Below are 25065 nucleotides of genomic sequence, written 5' to 3' on the forward strand. Positions count from 1 at the left end.
ACAGCTGAAAGGGTGTGTGGATTTTCAAAAGTTGTTTTTAATGACTTCCAGCCACTTCCAGCGCTACACGGCCACACCCTGTCAAATTATTATACTTTTTTGTAACACTCTGTATAATTATTAATTTAAATGTTTGATATTATTTTCTTTCACTGAAAAATATATTCATATAAAATAAATTCATGCTAACCTCAGCAAGTTAATTAAGTTAAAAATATAACTTTATACACCATTTTTATTATGGGATCTCATAATAAAGTCTTCAAATCTAATATTATTTTTCATAGCAAAGGCTCTGAAGTTAAATTATAATCAAAATGTGCATGCTAAAAGGGTTTGCTTTACATTTAAAGACAGTTTAATGTAATTAAGTATTACGAATGCAATACACAGCTCTGTCATTTGCAAAAAAATATAATGCCCCGAGTTTGTGAGCCGGGGGACGTAAGGCTAGCTTCATTCGACGAGACAATCACAGCGCCCCTTGTGTATTGTATACATACAATTTGGAGGAACAGCAACTGGTGCAACAAGCTGAGTGAATACACACTACATAAGATTTAGATATACGTGGGTGGTCTGAAAAGTTTCCGACCTAACATAGATACAAGATTTTTTTTCTTAAAATTTATTTTTATTCTTCTCCATAGCCTGTAAAACAGTAATTAGGCGGCGCCAAAACACGGATTTATTGCGCCTAAACTGCGCCAACAGAGCATTGGAAATGTTCATTCGAACACGTCGTTGTTCTGACGTTAGCAAACGCGGCAGCCAACGCGCGGACAGCCTTCTCATGTCTAAATCTTGATTTAATATGTGATAAACACGTTTTCTGGACATTTTCATTGCCTCTGCTATCTCTCTCACTTTGATTCGGCGGTCGTCTAACACCTTTTAAAGAACTTTAGCGATGTTATCGTCAGTAGGTACAGTTTTTGGACGTCCCGAACGTTCATCATCTCCGAAGCTCTTACGGCCACGTTTAAATTCGGCTGCCCAAAATTTTACAGTGGTAAATGACGGTTAAGAGTCCTCGTACACAGAATTTAACTCATCTTTGATTTGCGTAGGGGTATTCCCTTTCAAAAACCAATATTTTAAGACAGCTCGATACTCGATTTTTTCAATTTTCACAGAAATGCTCACATCTACTCACTCAAACGACTGTAAAATAAAAACCACGCGTCAAAAATGGCTGAAACTTTGAAATGTTGCTGTCAAAAGATGCACAGTTACATTCCCTGACTTTAATTGATGTGTGCTGCCATCTTCACGTTGAGGTCGGAAACTTTTCAGACCACCTACGTACATACCTAGCTCCGTTTTATTCTACTTATTTTCAGTTGTAGTTAAGGGCCCGTACAGGGTGACGTGCCGCGCCAATTTTGGGTTTTCAATGCTCTTCACACAGCACACGCAGTGACACGCACACATGTAAGTTTGCACAGTGGGTCGATAAACTTTTACTCGCCAACTTTATTGACAATTATGTTCAAGTACATTTTGGGTGATTTTAGGGTAAGTAAGTATAATTCTTACTTACACTGGTAGGCACCAGGAAAGAGTAGAAATTAATAGGGGTGCCACTTTACTCTATACTCGGAACCCGATTAGCTTTCTCAAACAAATGTGGTATTTACTTGTAGAAAGGTAACTACAAGTATTAAAGTGTAGATAATAAGTTTCGGGGATCCTCCAGCCAACTGAACCCCGACGACAAAGCAAAGTAAATACATAGTGTCGCAAAAGGGCTATACTAAGCCAAAAGGGGATGACTCAAGGGGTCATTCTGAACAACTTTTGTTCTACGAGATTTGCAAATTCGCGAAAAAAAATATTCGTTTTCCATGGTAAAAAGTCACATGTCCAACAAAGTTTCTATGAAAAAGGTTTTTTTTTGTTAATTTCGAAAACTCGTAGAGCAAAAGTTCAGAATGATACCCTGTCTTACTCCTTTTTACCCGACTGCCGAAGGAGGAGGGTAATGTTTTTTGATTGTATGTATGTATATATGTATGTTTGTCTGTTTCTTTGTTCCCTCCTGTAGCCTAAACGGCTTGACAGATTTTGATGTATGAGGTATTGTTAGAAGCGTATTGATGGCGCGATGGCTATAGGCTATGTGACGTTCCATTAAAATGTACATAGCGCCCTCTTGAGGACATAACGTGATGATCGAAAAAATAATAATTCAACTTTGCCGTGTAAGGTATCAAATGAAAGGACTTGATTTTCACATTACAAAAATATGCATATTGAAGGTAGGTATTTAAATAACAACACCAAAATTATTGAAATAAAAAATGATCATGAACTACCTACCGACGTAAAATTTCATAAAATAAAAACAACTAAAAAGTTACAAATAAAAAAATACAATTATAAAAAACCGACTTCAAAAAACCACTAAAATGTAAGAAATAATTTAAGGTTTACACAAATTATATGTGACAGTACAAATGTATGAGCCACTCATACATGAGACTATTTGATGACAGCGCGTACATGCGCGCCCTCAATTAAGGAAGTCGTGACATCTGTGTAAATACACGATTATTACATTTACGACTATTATAAGTTTAAGCTTTAGTACATTATAGACCTTTATACGTATCGGTTATGTATTCATTGACACCCTGACATCCTGACATCTCTAATTGACAATAATCTTATACAGAGTGTGACATTTGCATACCGCTCTGTACATTGGTCCTTCGAGCTATCGAGCTGGACCCCGCGAAACGTACGGCAAACGGGTTTAGTGACATTTTTTATCGTTTGTGTCGGGTTGCGTGGTGCGGTTCGGAAAGTGACATTGACATATTCTTCTTTGACACGGTTCCTGAGAGGTCCACGCTGCAGTTCACACCGCAGACCAGCCGCTCGCCAGGTTGTGAGTGACCGCCAGCAGCTGCCGCAATTCAAGTAAGATCTTTCCATTCTTACATTCCCTGACATTATGGAGAATTTGCTTAGTCGTCAAAAGGCGATTATAACAACAATTACGCAAACTCGCGATAATTTCAAAAAAGACTCTGCGCATAGAAAGACAGAGGCCTATTTGCAACAACGTATTGACACTATCAGCAACCTCTGGAGAGAGTTTGAAGATAATCATGTAAAATTAGAAACATCCCCTGACAAGTCGCATGATTATTTCACTAAAAACATCTACCATACTACTAAAGTATTGTATGAGGAGGTTTATACAATGATTTCTACATTTGACACGTCTGACATACTCAATAAGCTCACCATGCAGGCAGGTTCTAGTGTGGGGCGGTTTGACAGCCCACGACCGGCGTTCCGTGAGGAGTCAAAGGTTGGGGAGCTTATTAAGCAACAAAATACGTACTTCCGAGCGTTCAAAAGGATGATTGACAACTTGAACATCGATGACATAGAGGAAAAGTGGGAAGTGGATGATGAATTACGTAATTTGCAGACGCGTTGGAACCAAATGGATGCTCTACACTTACAAATTGACAACATTTTGCAGGGCTCAGACCCATCATATGACACCATGTTTATGAATTACGAAATGACATACAAGCAAACCAAGCGACAGCTAAACAAGAGAATAGGCGCAATGAACCACCAGCATCAGATGACTCCGCAGGTGGATATTCCAAAATTTGCAGGCGACTATTCACAATGGCCAACCTTTTTAGACCTTTTTACTGGCGCGATTCATGCAAATCCTGGGTTGTCAAAAGCACAGAAGATGCAGCAACTGAAGGGAAAATTGCGTGGGGAAGCAGAACGACTCATACAACACCTGAATGTCTCCTCTGACAATTATGACACGGCCTGGGACATTCTAACCCATCGCTACAACAACGCGCAGATTTTGTTTACTAAGCAAATAGAAACATTTTTAAACCAAGCTTCCATACAGAAACAAAATGCCGTCGAACTAAAGAGGCTTCATGACGTCACCAATGAATGCATCTATGCAATCCGGAATCTGGGAGTTGACACTACAACATGGGACCCGCTGTTAGTCCATTTACTGGTAAAGAAGTTGGACTCCCAAACCTACACCGAATATATGGAGTCTCGTAGCGCTCCACGTGACCTTCCTACTTTCGACGAGCTGATGTTATTCTTGGAGGCTAAGTTCACAGCATTAGAGCCGCTTAGTAGAGGGGAGAAGGCAGACATTGCAGTGACAAACAAGCAGCCGCAACGACACATTCGAGAGAAACCGGAAAAATCGTTTGACACAGCAAATTACAACTACAGCAGATTTTATAATGCAAATGCAGTCGTCAAGTGTGGAATGTGCAATACTAGCAGTCATGCACTCTACCAATGCAAAAAATTTGAAGCGTTAACACCTGACATGAAGCTAAAAACTGTGTCAAGGCAGGGCTTGTGTATCAACTGCCTCTATTACCACGAGCGAAATGTATGTAACTCGAACAAGCGTTGTCGAGAATGCGACGGGCAACATAATACCTTATTGCATGCAGCAATAAAGGCGGAGCAAGTAGCACCGAATAAGTCGGGCAAACATCGACAACAACCTCGTCAGCAGAATGCGAACCACATTGCCAACGACGATGATGAAGTATTACTCACCACGGTGCAGGTGCGCGTGCGGGCGGTAGATGGCACGTACATTACTCTTAGAGCCCTTCTGGATCAAGGCTCCCAGGTTACTCTCATCACCGAGAATGCTGCTCAACGTCTACGACTGCCACGACAACATACAAGCGCCTTGATATCGGGTGTGACGTCGGCCTCGAAAATGGGCAAAGGAAAAATACAATTAGAATGCAAGTCTATGCATGATGATTTTACTTTCACCACAGAGGCACTTGTCATGGCTAAGGTGGTTAATAATCTTCCCAATCATTCGATGCCTAAGAAAAATTATCAACACATGCAACATTTGCAATTAGCTGACCCCGAATACAACATCTGCAGGCCCATTGACATGCTACTAGACGCAAAGGTATATTCTGAGATACTTATGAATGGTTTACTTAAGGGCTCGTCATCTGAACCAATTGCTCAACAGACCAAACTTGGCTGGATAATATCAGGGCGAGTAACGTTTAATTGCAATGTCGTTATTCATAATCTCGAGGATATCTCCACATATTGGGAACTGGAAAATGTAATGGATGACAACAGTGATATGACAAAGCGTGACCAATATTGTGAGGAGTTTTACAACAAAACTACAAACCGTCTATCCGATGGCCGATATGAGGTAAGACTACCCATGAAAAATAATTTTGAATCACAGCTGGGAGTCTCAAAACCACAAGCCGTTGCACAATTCATGCAGCTGGAGCGGAAGCTCGCTAAGGATAAAGGGTTACATGACAGCTATCATCAATTTATAAATGAGTACATCGAATTGGGACACATGAAGGAGTGTGTGACGAGCGCAGATACGCAGTGTTTCTTGCCGCACCATGGTGTCCATAAGCAAGACTCGAGTACAACTAAACTAAGAGTCGTGTTTAATGCATCAGCTAAGACATCAACCGGCCACAGTTTAAATGACTTGATGGAATGTGGGCCGAAGTTACAAACTGACATTCAAAGTTTATTGTTACGCTGGAGGACACATCGATATGTGTTGAATGCTGACTGTGAAAAGATGTACCGGATGGTTTTGATTCATGAACAGGACCAACTACTGCAGAAGGTCATCTGGAGGAATACCCCGCAGGAAGCACTCAAGGAATTCCAACTCTGCACAATTACATATGGAACACGATCGGCGCCCTGGCTTGCCATGAGAACCATGCAACAACTGGCGAGGGATGACGCTGATAAGTACCCCCTAGCAGCTGAAGTATTGACGAATGATTTCTACGTCGACGATTTATTGACAGGCAGTGACAGCATAGAGGAGGCACAGAAAATCAAACATCAGTTGATTCAAATGTTGCACGGTGGTGGATTCAACTTAAGGAAATGGTCGAGCAACAGTAAACAGCTATTAGAAGATCTAACAAAAGAACAACTCAACCCGTCGGTCATCGACTTCAAAACCGCGGACTCGACAAAGGCGCTCGGACTTAAGTGGAATGCAACTACTGATAGTTTTACATTTCAATGCAAAATCGAACAACATGACATGACAAAACCGCACACCAAGCGAAGAATCCTATCTGACATATCAAAGGTGTTCGATCCGCTCGGCTGGTTGTCGCCTGTTACAGTGAGGGCAAAACTGCTATTCCAAACTGTATGGAGCACAGGGACGGACTGGGATGAAGAAATTAATCCAGAAATGCAACAAGAGTGGGTCGGACTCAGGAAAGATCTTGACAGTATAAACAAATTTGACATATCGAGATGGATAGGTGACACACATGTGCCCTGTGAATTTCATGGATTCAGTGACGCCTCCGAGAAAATGTATGCATGCGTTGTATACCTAAAATCAAAGGATGATCAAGGAAACACCACCATTACTCTTATTGCAGCAAAGACGAAATTGGCACCACGTAAAAATCCTATCTCACTGCCACGATTAGAACTGTGCGGCGCGCTATTATTGACGAAACTGATGACTAAGATTCGTCAGTCAATGCAACTGACGGCCAATGACATACCAACATACGGATGGTCCGACTCTATGGTCGTGCTAGGATGGCTTCAAGGTGACGCATCGCGTTGGAAGACCTTTGTAGCGGCGAGAGTCAAAATGATAACTGACATTATGCCAGCTTCGTGTTGGAGGCACGTTAGATCGAGTGACAATGCGGCCGACTGCGCTACGAGAGGACTTACCCCATCGCAACTTGTGGACTTTCCTTTGTGGTGGGAGGGCCCTACTTGGCTAAAAAATGACATTTACGAGAGTAGCACAGTGATTGAAATACCAACTATCGAGGCAAAAACAAAACATCAAAACAATGCAGTTCAAATGACAACTCCGCTGATTGAAGAAATGCTGATGAAGCACAGTTCAATAACCCGGTGCGTACGAATCATGTGTTGGGTTTCGCGTTTCATTACCGCTACTCGGGGCAAGGTCAATGTTACTAGAACTGCCTACTTGACACAAACCGAAATAGAAACGGCATATAATTGTATCGTAAAATCGGTTCAGGCGCAGACGTATGAAACTGACATTGCACAATTAAAACAAAAGGGTACAGTTGGTACTAAGAGTGACCTATTAAAATTGACACCGTTTCTGGATGAAAATGGAATAATAAGAGTAGGAGGACGACTGCAAAATGCAAACTTGACAGATAAGGCCAAACATCCCATCGTCATTCCGAACACTTCAAGGCTGACTGAGCTGCTGATCAGTCAAGCTCACAAAACCACTCTACACGGCGGACCGCGATTGACACTTGCAGTACTTCGGGACCGTTGGTGGATTGTCGGAGGCAATAGAGCCGTGAAGAAATACATTCGCACGTGCGTACGATGCCGCCGATTCGACAACAACAAAGAAAATCAGCTGATGGCAGATCTGCCTATATCCCGTGTGAACCCATCACCACCGTTTACACACACCGGTGTCGACTTTGCGGGTCCAATCGAACTGAAAGTCAATAAAGGGAGAGGCGTCAAGACATGCAAAGGCTACATTGCAGTGTTTGTATGTTTTGCTACTAAGGCAGTCCACCTAGAATTGGTGTCAGACCTCAGCTCTGCTGCATTCCTAGCCGCATTCAAACGTTTCTGTGCTAGACGTAATACCCCAAAACATACCTACAGCGATAATGGCACTAACTTTGTCGGCGCAGCAAAAATATTAAGACGAGAATACCAGCAAGCCTTACAAATATACATCAATGACCCCTTCCTGACTGACATCGCTGAAATGGGAGTCACGTGGCATTTCAACGCTCCCTCTTGGCCTAGTGGTGGGGGAATTTGGGAAGCTGCCGTGCGCAGCATGAAGCGTCATCTGAAACGAGTGCTGGGCCACCAATTATTGACATTTGAAGAGTTCTCGACACTTTTGACACAGATTGAGGCGTGCCTCAACTCGAGGCCCTTGTATGCACTGACAGAAGACATTGAGGATGACGTGTTGACACCAGGACACTTCCTAGTTGGAGCACCGTTACTTTCATCGCCATTCTCAGATATAAACGTACAATGCATGAAGACCAGATGGCAGCTTACTGAACGTATGCATCGCGATTTTTGGAAGAGATGGTCAACTGAGTATCTGCATCATCTTCAAACCAGAAGCAAATGGCAACAGCCGAAACGGAATTTGACCATTAATGACATTGTCCTGTTAAAGGAAGACAACTTGCCACCCTCGAAATGGGCTCTAGGCAAAATAACTGCATTGCATCCGGGACAGGACGGACATGTACGTGTCGTTACTGTGAAAACCAAAGGAGGACACACAAGGAGACCTATTGTCAAACTGGTACCTCTGCCAGTTCATCAGAAATGTGACTCCGATAACGATAAGCCCAGCAACGATACCACTGCACCACCAAAACTGACAAGGGCAACCCGTAGTAGGAGGGGAAAGCCAAGCCTCTTAACTGCCACCTTACTATTATTAATGACACTCGTGACACCAACTACACAACAGCTATGCAAGGTGAGCTCTCTGAACACCAGCAACGTGCTATATTTTGACAAGGTTGCGGATTTAGGCATCATTCAAGACCATTGGAAAATGATTGTCTATTACAACATGACAACATACTGGCAGAGCATGCAAGATATCAGCAACTATGTTCGAGGCCTATCCGAACTTTGCCAACGAGATCAGAGGTTAATGACTATCGCCGCGCAATTCGAGCACGAATTAAAAGAACTGCAACATTATAACACCTTGCTGACCACGCCCACCCGGTTACGTAGGAAGAGAGGGTTGATAAATGGAGTCGGCTATGTCGCGAATTCGTTATTTGGAGTCTTAGACGATAGATTTACCCAAAAGTATGAAGAGGATATTGCATCTATAGGACGGAAAGAAAATCATCTCCTTACGTTGTTGAAGAACCAAACATCGCTCATCGAAGCCGAAAACAACATCCTGAAACGAAATGAGGCAGTCATGAACAAACAATTTGCGATCATTAATCAACACATGAAAGACTTGCAACAAAACACGAATCGCGCCGTGAACATCGGTGAAACTGCATTAGAAGCACTTTACATTATGTCTTCTGCAATATCGGTCGACGTCATCATTTCCAATCTGAGACGGATACAGGAGACACTAATTGACACTGTCACCAACATCTACCACGGCAAGATAGACATGCACCTCTTATCGCCAGACCAAGTACGAGAACAACTGAGTATTATTTCTGGCCACCTGCAAGAAGATCTCACGGTCCCCGCCAGCGACATCACTGAGCTATACGGCCTACTACACGTTCAAGCGAAGGTGACAAAGAAGTACTTGGTTATGGAAGTCAGAATCCCCTTACTAAACCACGATCATTACGAACTTGACAACGTAATACCAATTCCCCAAAAGCAAGGTGACTACGCGGTGTATACCACGACACAAACGAAATACATTGCCATCAACGTACGAAAGGACACCGTTATCACCATGACAGAAACTGACATTCAAACCTGCATTAAACAGAATGACAACAAATTACTATGCCCCTTAAAAACCCCCGTCTATAGCCTCAAAACACATGAGTCATTATGCGACATGCGTCTGAATATAAATAATGACATTAATTACTGTCGGTCTGAGACAAAGAAATGCACAGACACATGGGTCAAGTTACACGCACGCGACTCTTGGTTGTTTACATGCTGCCAGGAATGCTACGTTCGCATTTTATGCCCAGCTGGAGTATCGCAGAAACGCTTACAAGGCACGGGAATCATTGCACTAGGTCAGGGTTGTGTTATGAAAGGAGACACCTACAGCATACATGCACACTATGATTTTATAAATCGAATGTATGTACAGCCGAAGATTGACACAATAAAACCCTTTATATCATCCCCACTGAATGAGATCATCAACACGACGTTGCCACACTATACAGTTAACACAGAAAACCATACCCAACTATATAATGAAATACAGCAGAAAATTGACATACTGAAGTCACAAACTCCAGATGCATTCACTAATGATGAGCTTCCTCACCACATCGTGAACTACAGTATTTCATCAGCACTAGTAGCGGTGATACTTCTGTACACCCTGTATAAATTAAAGCAAAGATGCAAGAAGCGGCCGCGTACGCGAGAGGAGCCTCCGATCGAGATGACCCGGCGGAGGCCGGGAGTGAGTGAGTGCAAGTGCAGTGTTGCTAATGAGGTAGTGCCCTGTCATATACAAGTAGCCTCACCAGTGAAGTGTTGTGACTCAAATCAATCTTTGAACAATCTAAATAAATCGACGTCCTCATTCATGATAGACCATACAGTGACATTTGATTAAGACATTTTGCATTAGATTTTGTAATTATTTATAGTTAGTAATAGAACTAACTTGCACTAAACTATTGTTACTGCACATTGACTAACGTGATGACATGTAAATATTTAAGACTAGATTTAACCTTGATTCAGTTAATTAGTTAACCTAGGTAGCTTTCGTTCTCTTGGGTGGCAGTATGTATGAGCCACTCATACATGAGACTATTTGATGACAGCGCGTACATGCGCGCCCTCAATTAAGGAAGTCGTGACATCTGTGTAAATACACGATTATTACATTTACGACTATTATAAGTTTAAGCTTTAGTACATTATAGACCTTTATACGTATCGGTTATGTATTCATTGACACCCTGACATCCTGACATCTCTAATTGACAATAATCTTATACAGAGTGTGACATTTGCATACCGCTCTGTACAACAAATATACCTAAGCAGGAACTGTTCTTTTTTGATGTTGGTGCGGTGACAAAGTAATCTGAAGAAATATGGCACCAACTTCAAAAAAGAACAGTTCCTGCTTAGGTATATTTGTACTGTCACATATAATTTGTGTAAACCTTAAATTATTTCTTACATTTTAGTGGTTTTTTGAAGTCGGTTTTTTAATTTTTTTAATTATTATTTTATTTTATAGTTTTTAGTTTATTTGCAATAATTTTTAATCAAAAGTAAGATGCAAATGATTCCAAAAAGTCCTACTAATCAATACGAATCATTCAAGCCTAAACACGAGGTAGTTGCTATATACCGTTGAGGAGTTCCCTTGACTGCCTTCCGTTTCCATCATCAGATCAGCTCAAGGTCACCATCATATTTTTTTGTTATAAGAACTATATTTACGTTCTTAATTTCATTAGAATCGCTTAATATGTGCCCAAAATGGAAATTCATACCCTGTTTTTACCCCTTTACCCACCCTTGGGGGTGAACTAAAATTCTGAAAAAAAATTGGGACCACCTGGAAGCTCAATGCAATACAACAAAAAAAGAATTTTCAAAATCGGTTCATAAACGGCAGAGTAATCGGTGAACATACATAAAAAAAAGATAAAAAAAAAGATCCCGACGAATTGAGAACCTCCTCCTTTTTTTGAAGTCGGTTAAAAAACTAAAAACCTGACTGTACGCTAAAAACATGAAAACGAGTCCCAATGTTAATGGAAAGTATCGCAGGCGGGGACCAACTTGACCGCCACTCAAGGCCGTTTTCTAAGTAACATTCAGCTAAATGGTGAACCCTCTGCTGGTATAATTTGTTTATATACCGCTTTTTCAATACCTGTAAGTACATTTTTTGGCAGCATAATATTTTTACTTAATTTTAGGGTTTCGAACGTCAAAAGAAAAAAAGCAACCGTTATAGGATCTCTTTGTTGTCCGTCTGTCTGACTGACTGTCTGTCACCGCCCTTTTTCTCAGAAACGGGTAAAGATATCAAGCTTATATTTCGCATAGATGGGGAGTACCCCATAAAAAATATTATGGCACTCCCTGTCCCACACAAGTAAATTGGGGCTTATATTTTTTCCAGTTATTTTGATGTGTATCCTTTTTTTTCTTTGTTGTTTTATATAAGTATGTGTTTCTTTTCTTTAAATCTGTATTATGTAGTCTGAGCCTATCTGAAACCTAGTTAAACATTGTGAGATATGGCGTTTCGACTTTCTCCGTGTTCGGCATCATAAGGGTCACAGTGACAGTTAAATAAAGTCCATTTTTCTCTCCACCTTTAATTTGCAAGGTGCGGGTGCCTATATAAAAAGAGTGAGTCGCCCGCGCGCCTCAGTTGGTTTTTGATTTTTGAAGTGAACACTTCGGCAAAATGGCTCAATGTAGCCACGGTTCTCGTCGGCTTCGCTCCGACGGGGAAAAATATAATATTGAATTTGCGGAGTCTTCGCTGCCGGGAGCTGTAGCAATGGCTGCTGCAGCCATTGCTGAGGATTTCGCAACGAAGGTTTGAGTTGATAAGCCGTGAGTAAAATGCTATTATTTACTGCTTTTAAAAGCTCAGCCACTGGTCATAATGCTCCGGCGCTTGGGGTTTTTATCCCACGCAGTAGGGTCCGATTCAATAGTCATGGTGATGATTGATCACATATTCCGGTCCTACTAGTGGCGCTTGAGCTAGATACTTACATGAATGACCGCTTTAAGTAAAGCATATGTTAATTTTATACAGGAAAAAATTATAAAAATATATTTTTCTACCCTCAATTTCTAATATTTTTAGAAAACAGTTGATAAAAACTTTGCTATTACAATAATGCACTTGATTATAGCTTATGTAAGGCTTTACAAACAGGAGCTTTCCAGGACCGTCATAGGATTTTTTACAGGAAGAACGTGGCTCCGAGTTTCAGTATGTTGGGACATTGTGGCATGTGCGGCGAGTAATTTGATCCGCCGGTACCTACCCGCTGAGGGTAGGCAGGCCGATTCGGTGAAATTGAAGTTTCGTGTAACCTGCACCCGGGCCTGTGCTCCTGCGCTGGCTCGTGGCACCTGCATCGCAGCGTACACCCGGCCCTGCGCTCCTGCCCTGGCCACCGGTTCGTGCCACCTGCATCGCAGCATACACCCGGCCCTGTGCTCCTGCGCTGGCCGCCGTCTCGTGCCACCTACATCGCAGCGTACACCCGGTCCTGGCCCTGGCCACCGGTTTGTGGTACCTGCATCGCTGCATAGACCCAGCCATGCACTCCTGCCCTGGCGGCTGTACACCCGGTCCTGGCCCTGGCCACCGTTTTGTGCCACCTGCATCGCAGCGTACACCCGGTCCTGGCCCTGGCCACCGGTTTGTACTACCTGCATCGCTGCATAGACCCAGCCATGTACTCCTGCCCTGGCGGCTGTGTTGTCCCACCTGCATCGCTGCGCACACCTGGCACTCCTGTTCTGGTTGCCAGATCCAAACGCCCCCTGTCTGGGAAGAGATTTTATGCTCAGCAGAACCGCCTGCACTATTGCTAGCACGGTCATCATCATCATCATCAGCCATCATTATGAGTGACTTATTTAGAAGGTATCGAGTAACGTGCGCTATTCATCAGTGATTTTGGCATATGCAGACGAACGTTTACTGCCAAGGTTGGTCATGTTAGCCATACAAGGGCACACCAACGAAGCCTGAGTAACCACCTGCAGTCGCCGTAGCCGCATCGGCATGGATGACGACAAATCGGGTAACGTGCACCGCTTCTAAAAGTGTTATAGCACTTCAATTTTATGCCTCCGCTGAGGTAGGGTATTCTATTAAAGCAGCTTTCTTCTGAGTGACCTAGACTGCTCCTGGGGATAGTTGTGCAATAATATTTTTTTATTTTTTTTTTTATTTTATTTCGATGTCTCTGCTGAAGAAACTGTCTAATGCAGCTTTTGTTCTAAACTGCCTAAAGATCATTGGACTGCTCATGGGAATGGTGACGCACGGTAAGTACAGGAGCGTTACTCTATATGATCTCTGATGAGAAACGAACGAACGAGAGCTGTCGTGCAATCGGCACGTTTAATACATACAAACAGATAGAGCGGCTCGCGCCGCAGTGCACTGAAAGTTCGTTTTTCGTGATATAAAGTGACCCCCCAGACACTATCTTAAGTGTCATGACACATCGGCAGATTCCAGCTTTGAGTCTTTTCTTTTCTCGGCTGTGAGCAAAGTGAATCCCACCGGCGAGTGTTCAACCTAAAAGCACTGAGCTAATTCCTGATTTCGTGGAAGTCGCTGTTGCTATACCATACCGCTTCACAAGTTACCGAATTTATTATGATCCTACTGTCGGGTGATCATGATCGGAGTGTCATCGCGGTTTCTGAGTGGCACCATATTAGCTGTCTTCGTTATGTCCCAGTGGATTGTGAGTGTGTATCCGAGCTCTTTGTTGAAAAATGCGTGAACCTCCTACGCAGCAGCTGTCTACTAGTTGTGTATCGAATAAATCGAGTAACGGTGCTCTTGCACGAGACGACTACCTTTTGGTAAAATTATAACTTCCACTATTCTGGGAACATGCATATACCTACTGTGTACTGTGTATCACATCACGTGTAGCCGCAGCCCTACTCAATGTACGGGGCTAGATAATAAACAATGGCAGTCGTCATTAAATTTCTATGAATTTCGAAGGTCATCATTTGGAGCACAATCCAAAGTGTGAAAGTACCTATTCATGCCTAAACGGCTTCTCTAATGAAAATGTATTTTTAATTCGATTCTGGCGCAAACGTTTCATAACTATTTTTCAACACTGTATCTGCTGAAACTACTTAGACTGACTGGTTAAGATGAAGACGTGCCGTTTTCACAATTCCATTTTGAGTAATCCTCAACTGTTTTATGGATCTTTCAGTTAGTTATGTAACTAGTTACCAAGTAAAAAATTACTTGTGTCATGCTCGTACTCGCATCTCATTTAGGAGCTCTCTGGCCTCTAGCTGAATGCTAGAACTGGTATATATATCTACTAAGCTAGTACAGAGTTATAACCGGGCAGCGGTGACGTGGTAGCTGCTTGATTTATTAGAGTTTGCTGAAAACTTTCTAAATAAGTAATAATTATTAGTCATAATATTAACTCTTCGCAGTTCTTTCAGAATGCAATACCAGGTCGCTGAAGTAGGTAACCTTCCTTAGCTGGACAACAACAACAACAAGTAAAGAATGTCACAGTTATTCGCCGTTCCACTGTCATATCGATGTCCAAGGACTTTTTCTTGGGTATAGCTAACTACCTAAGTTTACCTATAGATAGCCGCAAGCTATCTGCTGTTGGCGAACTGTCAGTTCTGATTGATAAGTCAGGCTCGAGGTGGCTCGTCCAACTGTCCATGTTCCCGCCACCATGATCGTTGCTTCCACAGATTAGAGAGTCTATGTTGGCTGTCGTTGCATCAGGTCTGATCAGGTACAACTAACATCTTTACGTACCATCTTTATTTAATCGAGCTATTTTATTTTGTTTTATCTAGGTTGACTTAATGGTTTCAAAATCGAACCTACAACAATGTAAGTAGGTACCTACCTACGTACCTTTGAAGTTGCAACAAGGCGAAGCCTTAAGGTTTTGGCCGAGACCTGCCCGTAGTGTTGACGAACATACCTAAAGGTGACCTTGTTAATGTTTTTCATATGAAGTACTGAACATTTTACTTATCCTGGTGGCATGACTGATCATTTACTTACCCAGTTAAGACATGTTAGCCGGGTTTCATTTATCAAGTATTATAATTGTTATTGTTGTGTTAATCAATCTTTATTAATTGATGTCATCTACCAAGGAATGCTGCCAGAGCTCATAATATTCACACATGATGATACAGAATGATAGTAGCCCACAAAATCGGTGCAAAGGCTTATAAAATAACTTTCCTTCCTAGTAGGACTGCACTGGAACTCGTTAACCGCCGAGTTAGTTAGAATACAAAATTAGACTGTGTGTTACTTGTCAATCTAGAATATGAATATAGTGACCTGCATCATGTTTTGAAAAACTGAATACTTAGTTATCCGCCAGTGTCACAGCCTTCATCTAATCTTTTCCAGTAGCTGATGAGGCTGAGATATTTAGTAAAATTATCTTCCCTTCAAGCACCACTCCTCGTTCCAAGGACTAGATGCCGCGCCAGGTGTTGCAGGCCGTGTCGTCGTACAGTGCTGACTGAGCAGGTCCTCGAGGCTCCAGGGTCGGCTGCTGCATTTCTGAAGTCAGTCCAGAATTACATACCCTAGTCAGCATGTGCTGACCTGAGCCCCAGCGGCCTGGATCGATATTCTACATTTTACAGCTTGACTTGACAATAACAAGATTTTGATCAATAATTACTTATAAGTATTGCTTTCGAAGAGGCACTGTGTGTATCCATATGTATAAATACCTACATATATGTAGGTATAGGTACATACCTTCCATAACTTTCTGACAAGTCAGGAATAATAAGGAAGTACTTAAGTCTTAAGTATACTTATACCTTTCTTTTTAGTATATCTATTACCTAGAAATCTATGCATTATAAATTTATAGATTCAAATATTTATCTACTGATATACTCATCAGTAGCTTATGGGTCACAGTTGGTTTTCCCTCCACCATGCGATAATAAACACATCTCACAATGTTTAACTAGGTTTCAGATAGGCTCAGACTACATAATAGACGCATTTTTCCTGAAATAAAAATGACATATTATGTATCTAGCCTATCTGAAACCTAGTCATTTCTGCATGGTGATATTACAACTGAGGCGCGCGGGCGACTCACTCTTTTTATATAGGCACCCGCACCTTGAAAATTAAAGGTGGAGAGAAAAATGGACTTTATTTAACTGTCACTGTGACCCTTATGATGCCGAACACGGAGAAAGTCGAAACGCCTTATCTCACAATGTTTAACTAGGTTTCAGATAGGCTAGATACATAATATGTCATTTTTATTTCAGGAAAAATGCATCTATTTTTTTGTTGTTGCTGTCTATGTGTCGAAAAAATGTATCTTTATCTTCAAATCACGCCATCTATCGTTTGTTTTTTTTTGTGGCTACTGTCTATAGAAGAAATTCCGTCATTGACGATTTTACGTTACGAATTTATTTTTATTTATTTTATTTTTATTTTTACATTTTCGTGGAAAATCAACAGCATTTTGTTAATAAATAATTATTACTTATGAACACATAACAACTTGATGCCATTAACAGAATGAACTTAGTAAACCCAGTAAACCTAACACATCCAGAGGAAAAACAAAATCTCTTTCTCTCTCTCTGAAAAACATACTTAATAGCCCAAACTCGATGCTTTTAGCTATTAACATCTTTGAAATAAAATTGAGCCACCACCGTGTTACTGCCCTCATCAGATCCTCACGAGACCATACCTCAACCAGCACCAAGAGACTGTATTTTTGATCCCTAACCTAATGTTCGTGCGTATTGTCATCACTTAGATCCATTCGCTATATTCCTGCTCCTCATCAGACCTTTACGAGACTGTAATATCACGAGAATATTGCACACTATCTAATTTAATTTAATGTATTGAATATACTGGAAGAATTATGCTTCCTCAATTTCAAATCAAATTATGTTGGTGTCATAAAAGTTGAAAAAGTGCAATGACAACCAATGTGCAGTGATTTTGTATCTGTACACGATAAGATCGCGAGCTGTCAGTGCTGCCTAAACCGACGTGACCCTTCTTTGGAGGCCAGCGGCCAACTGAGTCAAACGTCACTTGTGTTTATGATTTTATAACACAGAAAGCCGCCATAGATATTTGTATGAAGATTTGAGGGAAAAAAATTGCTCAAGTTTGGGATTAATTTACACAAAATAAATGTGTGTTTATTAAAAAACAAGGTATTTAGCGCCTAGTCCAAGCCTTTAACTTTATAATATGATAAAAATCATATGAAAATTCTTAATAATTACGACACAGTTGTTACAATACGGGAGTGTGATTGACTGGTTTTTCTTGATATTCTGAAATTAATTTACAGTTATCCATAATCATTTACTTAAATTCGAATGATTCAGCACCTAGCTAGACTCTTCAACAACCTGTGTGATTTTTTTCAAGGCTGTAGAGCATCATTTACTACATAATTCTATGACAATGCCAACCCTCGATTCCCTATTGCAGACCCTTAAGCCGAAAAAGATTGATTCAACTCACCGTTATATAACTTTTTAAAATATGAAATATATTCACTACTAGCTGTTCCCGCGCGCTTCGCCTCGCCTTAAAAAGTTTTCCCGTGGGAATTCCGGGATAAAAAGTAGGCTATGATCTTTCCCAGGGTCTAAACCGTATGTATACCAAATTTCATTCAAATCCGTTCAGTAGTTTTGGCGTGAAAGAGTAACAGACAGACAGACAGACAGACAGACACAGTTACTTTCGCATTTATAATATTAGTTAGGATTAGGATAGTTAGGATAAATAACTAAAAAGTTACGTGACGAGTGACGAGTTAGTATGGAGGAGCAGTATATAACTTAGTTTTCGAATTTTCCAAAATCCTAGAACATGAAGTAGTACAGAATGATAGACTGAGTCACTTCCCTTCCGCTTACACACTTATACACTAACGGGCAATGAAAAGGTTCCACTGAGAAAAACTCAAAATTACTCCTAAACGGAAAAGGCTAGCTTTATGACGCCTTTTCCAACATTGAAGTATATTTAATAGAACATCAGGGTATTACCAACTAAAAACAATAATATTTAAAAAAAAATTAAATGTTGGAAAAAATTGGTATCGTTTGGTGACGACTTTTTGTGAGTGGAACTATTTTATTGCCCGTGAGTGTACTTACCGCTCTTGCACCTCTCTGTATATATTCTTTTTTCTCTACGAGATAGTCAGAGGTGTACCCACTTTTCACCCTCGTGACTTTCCGTTTACCCGTAAAATTTTAAGCTGATATAACAAACTCTATAAACGTTTATGCTACTATTTCTGACGATAAAAACATGATAAAGATATTTTCATAAAAGAAAATAAGTATATATAACGTGTCAAAAAGAAGTACAAACAGGAAATTGACAAAATATAATAAATATAAATCAGCTGAAACGAAACTGAAATAGTAGTTTATCATATTTTTTTATTGCTGAGTGCGATGTTTCCGGATTTTCCCTGTTTCATAGAGTGAAGAGGGTCGCTGTGTTCGGACAGGTCGGGGAAGAAATAACTTTATCTAAATATATCTTTCATTCATAAACGCATAGATTCTGGAAACTTTGTTGCTCTATTCTCATAAATTGTGCTCAATAGTGTGGGGAGTACACGAATAGGCACATTTTGGTAGAGTATAGGAGTACCTATCATGTTACTATGGACTATCTAAGTTTTCTTTCGCGATTTCTTCCTTTGCGAGATGGTCCCATAATGAAAGTTGCTCAGAAGTACGGGAAGTTGGTAAAATTCCACCCTTTATAACCATTAAGTACTAGCTTTTCTTACGAGTTTCGCTTCGCCTTAAAATAATTATAGTATGTGTTAATGCAGGGTGTCAGACTAGTACAAGCCAAGTTTAGTTTTAAAATATCCAGACTTTTCTGTTTTTTCTTTACATTTATTATGATAGTAACACTCTTCTCGTTCCCAGGTGTTAGACGAGTACATCCCCGAGTACAAGCTGACGGTGGAGGTGTACTGCGCGCTCACCCTCGTGCCTCTAGTGCTGATCTGCCAGATCCGCAACCTCAAGTACCTGGTGCCGTTCTCGGCGGCCGCCAACGCGCTGCTGGTGGTCTGCTTCGCCATCACCATGTACTACCTGTTCACGGACCTGCCCAGCCCCGCCGACCGGGAGATGGTGGCCAGCGTGACGCAGTGGCCGCTGTTTATTAGGTGAGTATTACTTACAGGGATCACCTCTAGATACTTGACTGTGATGTGCATGTCATGGATGGCTCATCAACGGTACTTTATACATGTTACGTCCGGTGCACTTTGGGCAGACGACTGACATCTTATCTCACTGGCTAATCATTTCACTGGACTAGTCTTTACCACCGACACGCTAAGAAGAAGGGTGCCACAAACTACCCAGCTTCTAACCAATCTCTCTTGTCCCCAGCACGGTGATCTTCGCGATGGAGGGCATCGGCGTGGTGATGCCGGTGGAGAACGAGATGGCCAAGCCGCAGCACTTCCTGGGCTGCCCCGGCGTGCTCAACGTGGCCATGACCATCGTGATCTCGCTGTACGGGCTGGTCGGGTTCTTCGGCTACATCAAGTACGGCGACGACGTGCGCGGCAGCGTCACGCTCAACCTGCCGCAGGACGAGATGTAAGTGCTATAGGAACCATGATTATAAGGTGGAAAAGAGGTGGGTGTAGTAACCCGAAAGGGGGTGAATCAGGGGTCCTTCTGCACAAAAAAAGTTGAAAAAAAGCGCGTGACCAACAAAGTTTTTATCATCATCATCAGCCAATAATCATCCACTGCTCTCCCAAGGAGCGTTCACAAAGTTCGCTCCCAAAGTTATCGAGACTTTTTTGAGAATCGTCAAAAGTCATACATTAAAATTGTTTCATCAATTTCTTGAGTCACCTCTTCTCTCTTACTAAACATTTTTTAACAGCCTGTATACGTTGTAGTATCTCAGTGAAGACTTAAGTATCTCCATCTACTTTCGGTTCATTTCCATTAATCGTGAATGGATGGTCCGGATTCTCTGTGATTCTGAAAGCTTTTCTTTTATTGTAGGCTCTGAAATTTGTCTACAGTAAATGTATTTTCTATCTTTTGTATTTTCTTTGGGTTCGAATCCAAGATCGAATCTATCCTAGACAATGGGGCTTTCTACAAAACTAAATAGACTAAGTGCCTTGATTCACGTAGCAAAACTTTAACGATATCCCGGCGACCGCCGTTTTTGTGGTCGATTAAGGCGACACACTACAAGGCTGAATTACAACTGGAAACGACTAGGTATTAGGACTAGGAAATTCTGTTAGAACGAAGAAGCGATCAATGTCCAGGTATATCAAATTGCGACTTATATTTATTAATTTCTTATTTTGGAATTTCCTATTGAGCTATCGATGAATTTCATAGAGAATAACCTACTTAGCTAACATAACAAGGATATTTTTTGTTTCATCGCCATCTCGGATGGGACACCTAAAAGCCATAGGCGCAATAGCTGCGTAGTGGCTCGGATGTCGTTTTCATTTATTTACGTGAATCAGTGCACTTGGTTTTCAATTTAGCCGTCACTATTGTCATCTCTCTTGATCGGTTTCTTTGGGTACAATATGTGTGATATAACATATTTTTATCGGGTATATTATATGTACGGCGCACAGACTTGGTCTCTGACCGAACATCAGAAGTCCAAACTCAAGGTTTGCCAAAGAGCGATGGAGCGTACTATACTTGGTGTACGCAGGATTGACCGAATCCGGAACACCACGCTACGCTCCTCGACTCGTATAACTGACGTGGGCGCACAGACTGCGAAGCTGAAGTGGGCCTGGGCAGGCCACGTCTGTCGCATGCACCCGGACCGGTGGGCTAGAGTTGTCACCGAGTGGGTGCCCAGTGATGGACGTCGGCGTCGCGGAAGACCCAGACGGAGATGGCGGGACGACCTCGACAAGTTTTTACCTCAATGGCCGAAGGAGGCACAGGATCGGGACCGGTGGTCAATTTATAAGGAGGCCTTTGCACAGCAGTGGGACACCAATCAGGCTACTTAAAAAAAAAAAAAAAAAATTATATGTAGAGTAATTAAAAGTCATGACACGTGTGTGGCAGAATATCCGGGGACCGAAATTCGGGGTCCAGTGCTTAGTTAGATTAGTGTGTGCAGTGTTAAATAGTGTAGTAGAAGTACTCAATTTGTTGATTGATAGCACTTTATTTTTAGTATCAATAAAAGTAAACCTAAAATGTTGCAGAAAAGAAAGCCACCTTTAAACTTTATTTTATTACTCACGCAACAGATAAGTACACAGCCATGTGTAAACAACTTTAATGGTAAAATCGATTGCATATTTTCGGCATATAAGGGCCCGGAGTCAACAAACCCGCCTGAGGGCCGCTCACAAAGTAATAAAAACTCGTACGAGAATACTTTAAAAACCAATTAGTAACTTCAAAATTTAGTATAAATTTGGAAATGTTAGTTAACACGAGTGCTTATGTAATACACGAGCGAAATTACAAAAATAGATTCCGTAAAGTTAGAACTTGACCTCGCACTCTGCACTAGCTCGTGTCGGTAATTCCCAATAATCGAATCAGGAAGGAGGAGCAACAAAAAACAGAGCAAAAAGTGTAATGTAAGCTAAAAGGGGTTTTAGAACTCGTTGCGAACGAAATAGGTGTAGAAACTTTATGAACCCTTTTCAGGAACAACCTGTACAAAGCGAGTCTGTAAACTAAGTTATAAACTCCTGTATCGCTCGGTTTTGGACACTCTGGTGGGTATTGGTTCAAGTTCAAGAGTAGGCTTGAGAAAAATGTCATTCACCTGAATTCTCACAAATAATTGTTTATTTACGGTACTTGAAAGATCCGCGCAAAATTTCGTTGCATGTGCATTTTTATTGCAAAAACATTACTTTTATGCTGATATTAAATTTGAAAATTTCATCGGACAATGAAATTATTATTCTTTAGAGCTTTATGAGTTTTACTTGTCAGTTCGTGTAACTAATAAATAAAATCAACTAAAAATGCATCTACAATAAAGTACTATCTAAAAAATAAATACAATACTACTAATCGTTTATGTCGAGCATAGTCATCGCCGTTTTTATGGTAATGAAAAACGTGTTTTAATCTTCCCAACAAGCCGCAAGAGAGCAGTTAGATTGACTTTTTAGTGATTAAATATATTTGTGGAAATAAATCCCTGATGCGAGAAATATCTACGAGCATTCGTGATTGTTAATGGGCCGTCGCAATCGGTTTGAATTGTTGAATTTGGAATAGATTTTACCGTTCAGCTGGCGAAATAAATGTTTTGATTGCTCAGATTTTTTAGCCATTTGAACCCACGAAATGCGAACTCGCAGTCTTGCAGAAAGGTTTTCTATAACAATGTATTTTGTACCTACAGGAACTTTTCTATAAAACAAACAATTGATCAAACAAATTGAGCTCAATAAAGCGAAGCTTATCTAAGGGATTGCCGATAAAAAAAAACGATAGCAGCGGTTAAATAAACAGATTATAATAAATTAAAGGCTGTATATTGTATAACTTTTTTATTCTGGCGTTATTCCAGTATCGGTTTACGGGTAGACCATTATATATTTTCGTTATCCAACTTTTTGGCCGACGCTTCAAAAGGAGTTGTTTGGGAAATTTATAACTGTATTGATGCTGTATTATTATTTTATAAATTTCGTCACAGAAACATAGTACAGACAGCAAACGAGTACATCGCGTTATTTTTGTTTCGTTTGTTATAGAAGTATTTTATTTTTTTCTTTTTCTTCTTCTAGTGCCTCTCCACTACTGGAGGTTGGCGGTCAGCTCTGCATACTCCTCTCTATTCTTCGCCAAGCGCATCAGCTGTTCCACGCTGGCCACTCCCGTCCATTCTCTTATATTGCGGAGCCACGACTATCTCCTTCTGCCCACACGTCTTTTAATTTAAAGATCCTATTAATAAAAATACTTATGAAAAATGTTTATTGTTAGTACTTATGTAGTTTTATTATAGGTATAGTAATTGTTTTAGTTTTAATCATAACACCTTCCTTTGGCAGTCCCGCACAAGCCGCTAAGATCCTGATGGCGGTGGCGATCCTCTTCACGTACACGCTGCAGTTCTACGTGCCCATGGAGATGATCTGGAGGCAGCTCGGAGACAAGGTCTCCGCGCGGTACCACAACATCACGCAGGTCTCCATCCGGACCGCGGCCGTCGTTGGCTCAGGTGCGTTTCATACCGGCACGAGCGAGTACAATCATCATCATCATATTAATCATAGTCCACTGAATGACAATACATGTATACGTAGATAGAGACTGTAATTGGGCAAAAACTTGTGGCATTGTCCAGCGCGCGGGGAACATAAATCCGCACGGCACGGCAATATACAAAGCTCGCCACAAAGCTCCGAAGCGGATTCGCAGCCTGATCGAATGTATTTCAATGTCATTTATTCACACTGCTGAGCTTAACTCACCTCTTAAACAAACAAAAAATTACTGCTGGCAGACACACGTTTACACAGAATTCTCAGTACCTTTAAGATCATATCGCACATAAACGTAACGTAAACGGATCGGTCGGAGGCGATCCGTTTACGTTACGTTTATTGTGTGCTGTGACTATTATACGATTTAGGGGTTAAAAATATGTATGTATTTTGGCAGTGGCGCTGGCGGCGGCGTTCCCTGACCTGGAGCTGTTCATCAGCCTGTGCGGCGCCATCTTCCTGTCCACGCTGGGGCTGCTGACGCCGGCCGTGGTGGACTCCGTGCACCGCTGGGAGCGCGGGCTCGGCCGCTTCCACTGGATCCTGTGGAAGAACATCTTGGTTGGCGTGCTGTCGCTGACCGCGCTGTTCGCCGGCTCCTACGTGTCTATCAGGGGCATCGTGGACCGGTTCGGCGAACCCGCGCTGGCGGAGCTCAGCGGCAATAGCACTGGCAGCTTGTGATGGAAAAGTGGTCCTGTGGAATTGAATTTGGAACGATGCGCGCGGGTTTGAAAAAAATTGTTTGGGCAGCGCCGTTTACACACTTACTTACTTTACTTACTTTAATAGAATACTTACTTTTTGTATTTTTTAAAATTATATTCTCGGTCAAAAAACATGGTAGGATAGGTACTAGTTTTATTTAGAACTGTACAAATTATCTGTGATTACAATTATGTTCTGATTACGGGCGTGATTTCTATATGCTGGTAGTACATAACAGAGTTGTAGATAATAACATGTTGCATCGTAATAATAATGCACATGTAGGGTAACGTAACGTACCTAGGGACATTTTCGACTACCCCAACTTTGAATGAGGCTATCGCAGCGTACAACTAAGATATTCATGTGAAATTTTCTTTATTCGGTAGGATATATAATCTATTATCACTAGTATTTGTGCTAAAGCTTTAGTGTGGCCAGATTTTATTAAATTAAGATAAAAGTAAAAATGCTTGTTTCGACCCAAGGTACGTTACACGTTTGTACCTTGGGACACTGTTTCCTA

The 25065-nt window shown here is 41.3% G+C and overlaps 1 protein-coding gene across 1 annotated transcript in view; it reads left to right on the top strand.

Annotated features, from left to right (window-relative positions):
• LOC105395048 (proton-coupled amino acid transporter-like protein CG1139) overlaps positions 1-24817 on the top strand; it is a 52968-nt gene extending 28151 nt beyond the window's left edge. Inside the window, exons 7-10 of the mRNA XM_011566970.3 lie at positions 19492-19736; positions 19966-20178; positions 23616-23785; positions 24229-24817. Of these exons, the coding sequence (XP_011565272.3) occupies positions 19492-19736; positions 19966-20178; positions 23616-23785; positions 24229-24515 (915 nt within the window). The 3' untranslated portion in view covers positions 24516-24817. The remainder of the gene's footprint in view (positions 1-19491; positions 19737-19965; positions 20179-23615; positions 23786-24228) is intronic.
• The last annotated feature ends 248 nt before the right edge of the window (positions 24818-25065 follow it).

The sequence above is a fragment of the Plutella xylostella genome, chromosome 13 (genome assembly GCF_932276165.1).
Source record: "Plutella xylostella chromosome 13, ilPluXylo3.1, whole genome shotgun sequence".
Taxonomy (NCBI): Eukaryota; Metazoa; Arthropoda; class Insecta; order Lepidoptera; family Plutellidae; genus Plutella; species Plutella xylostella.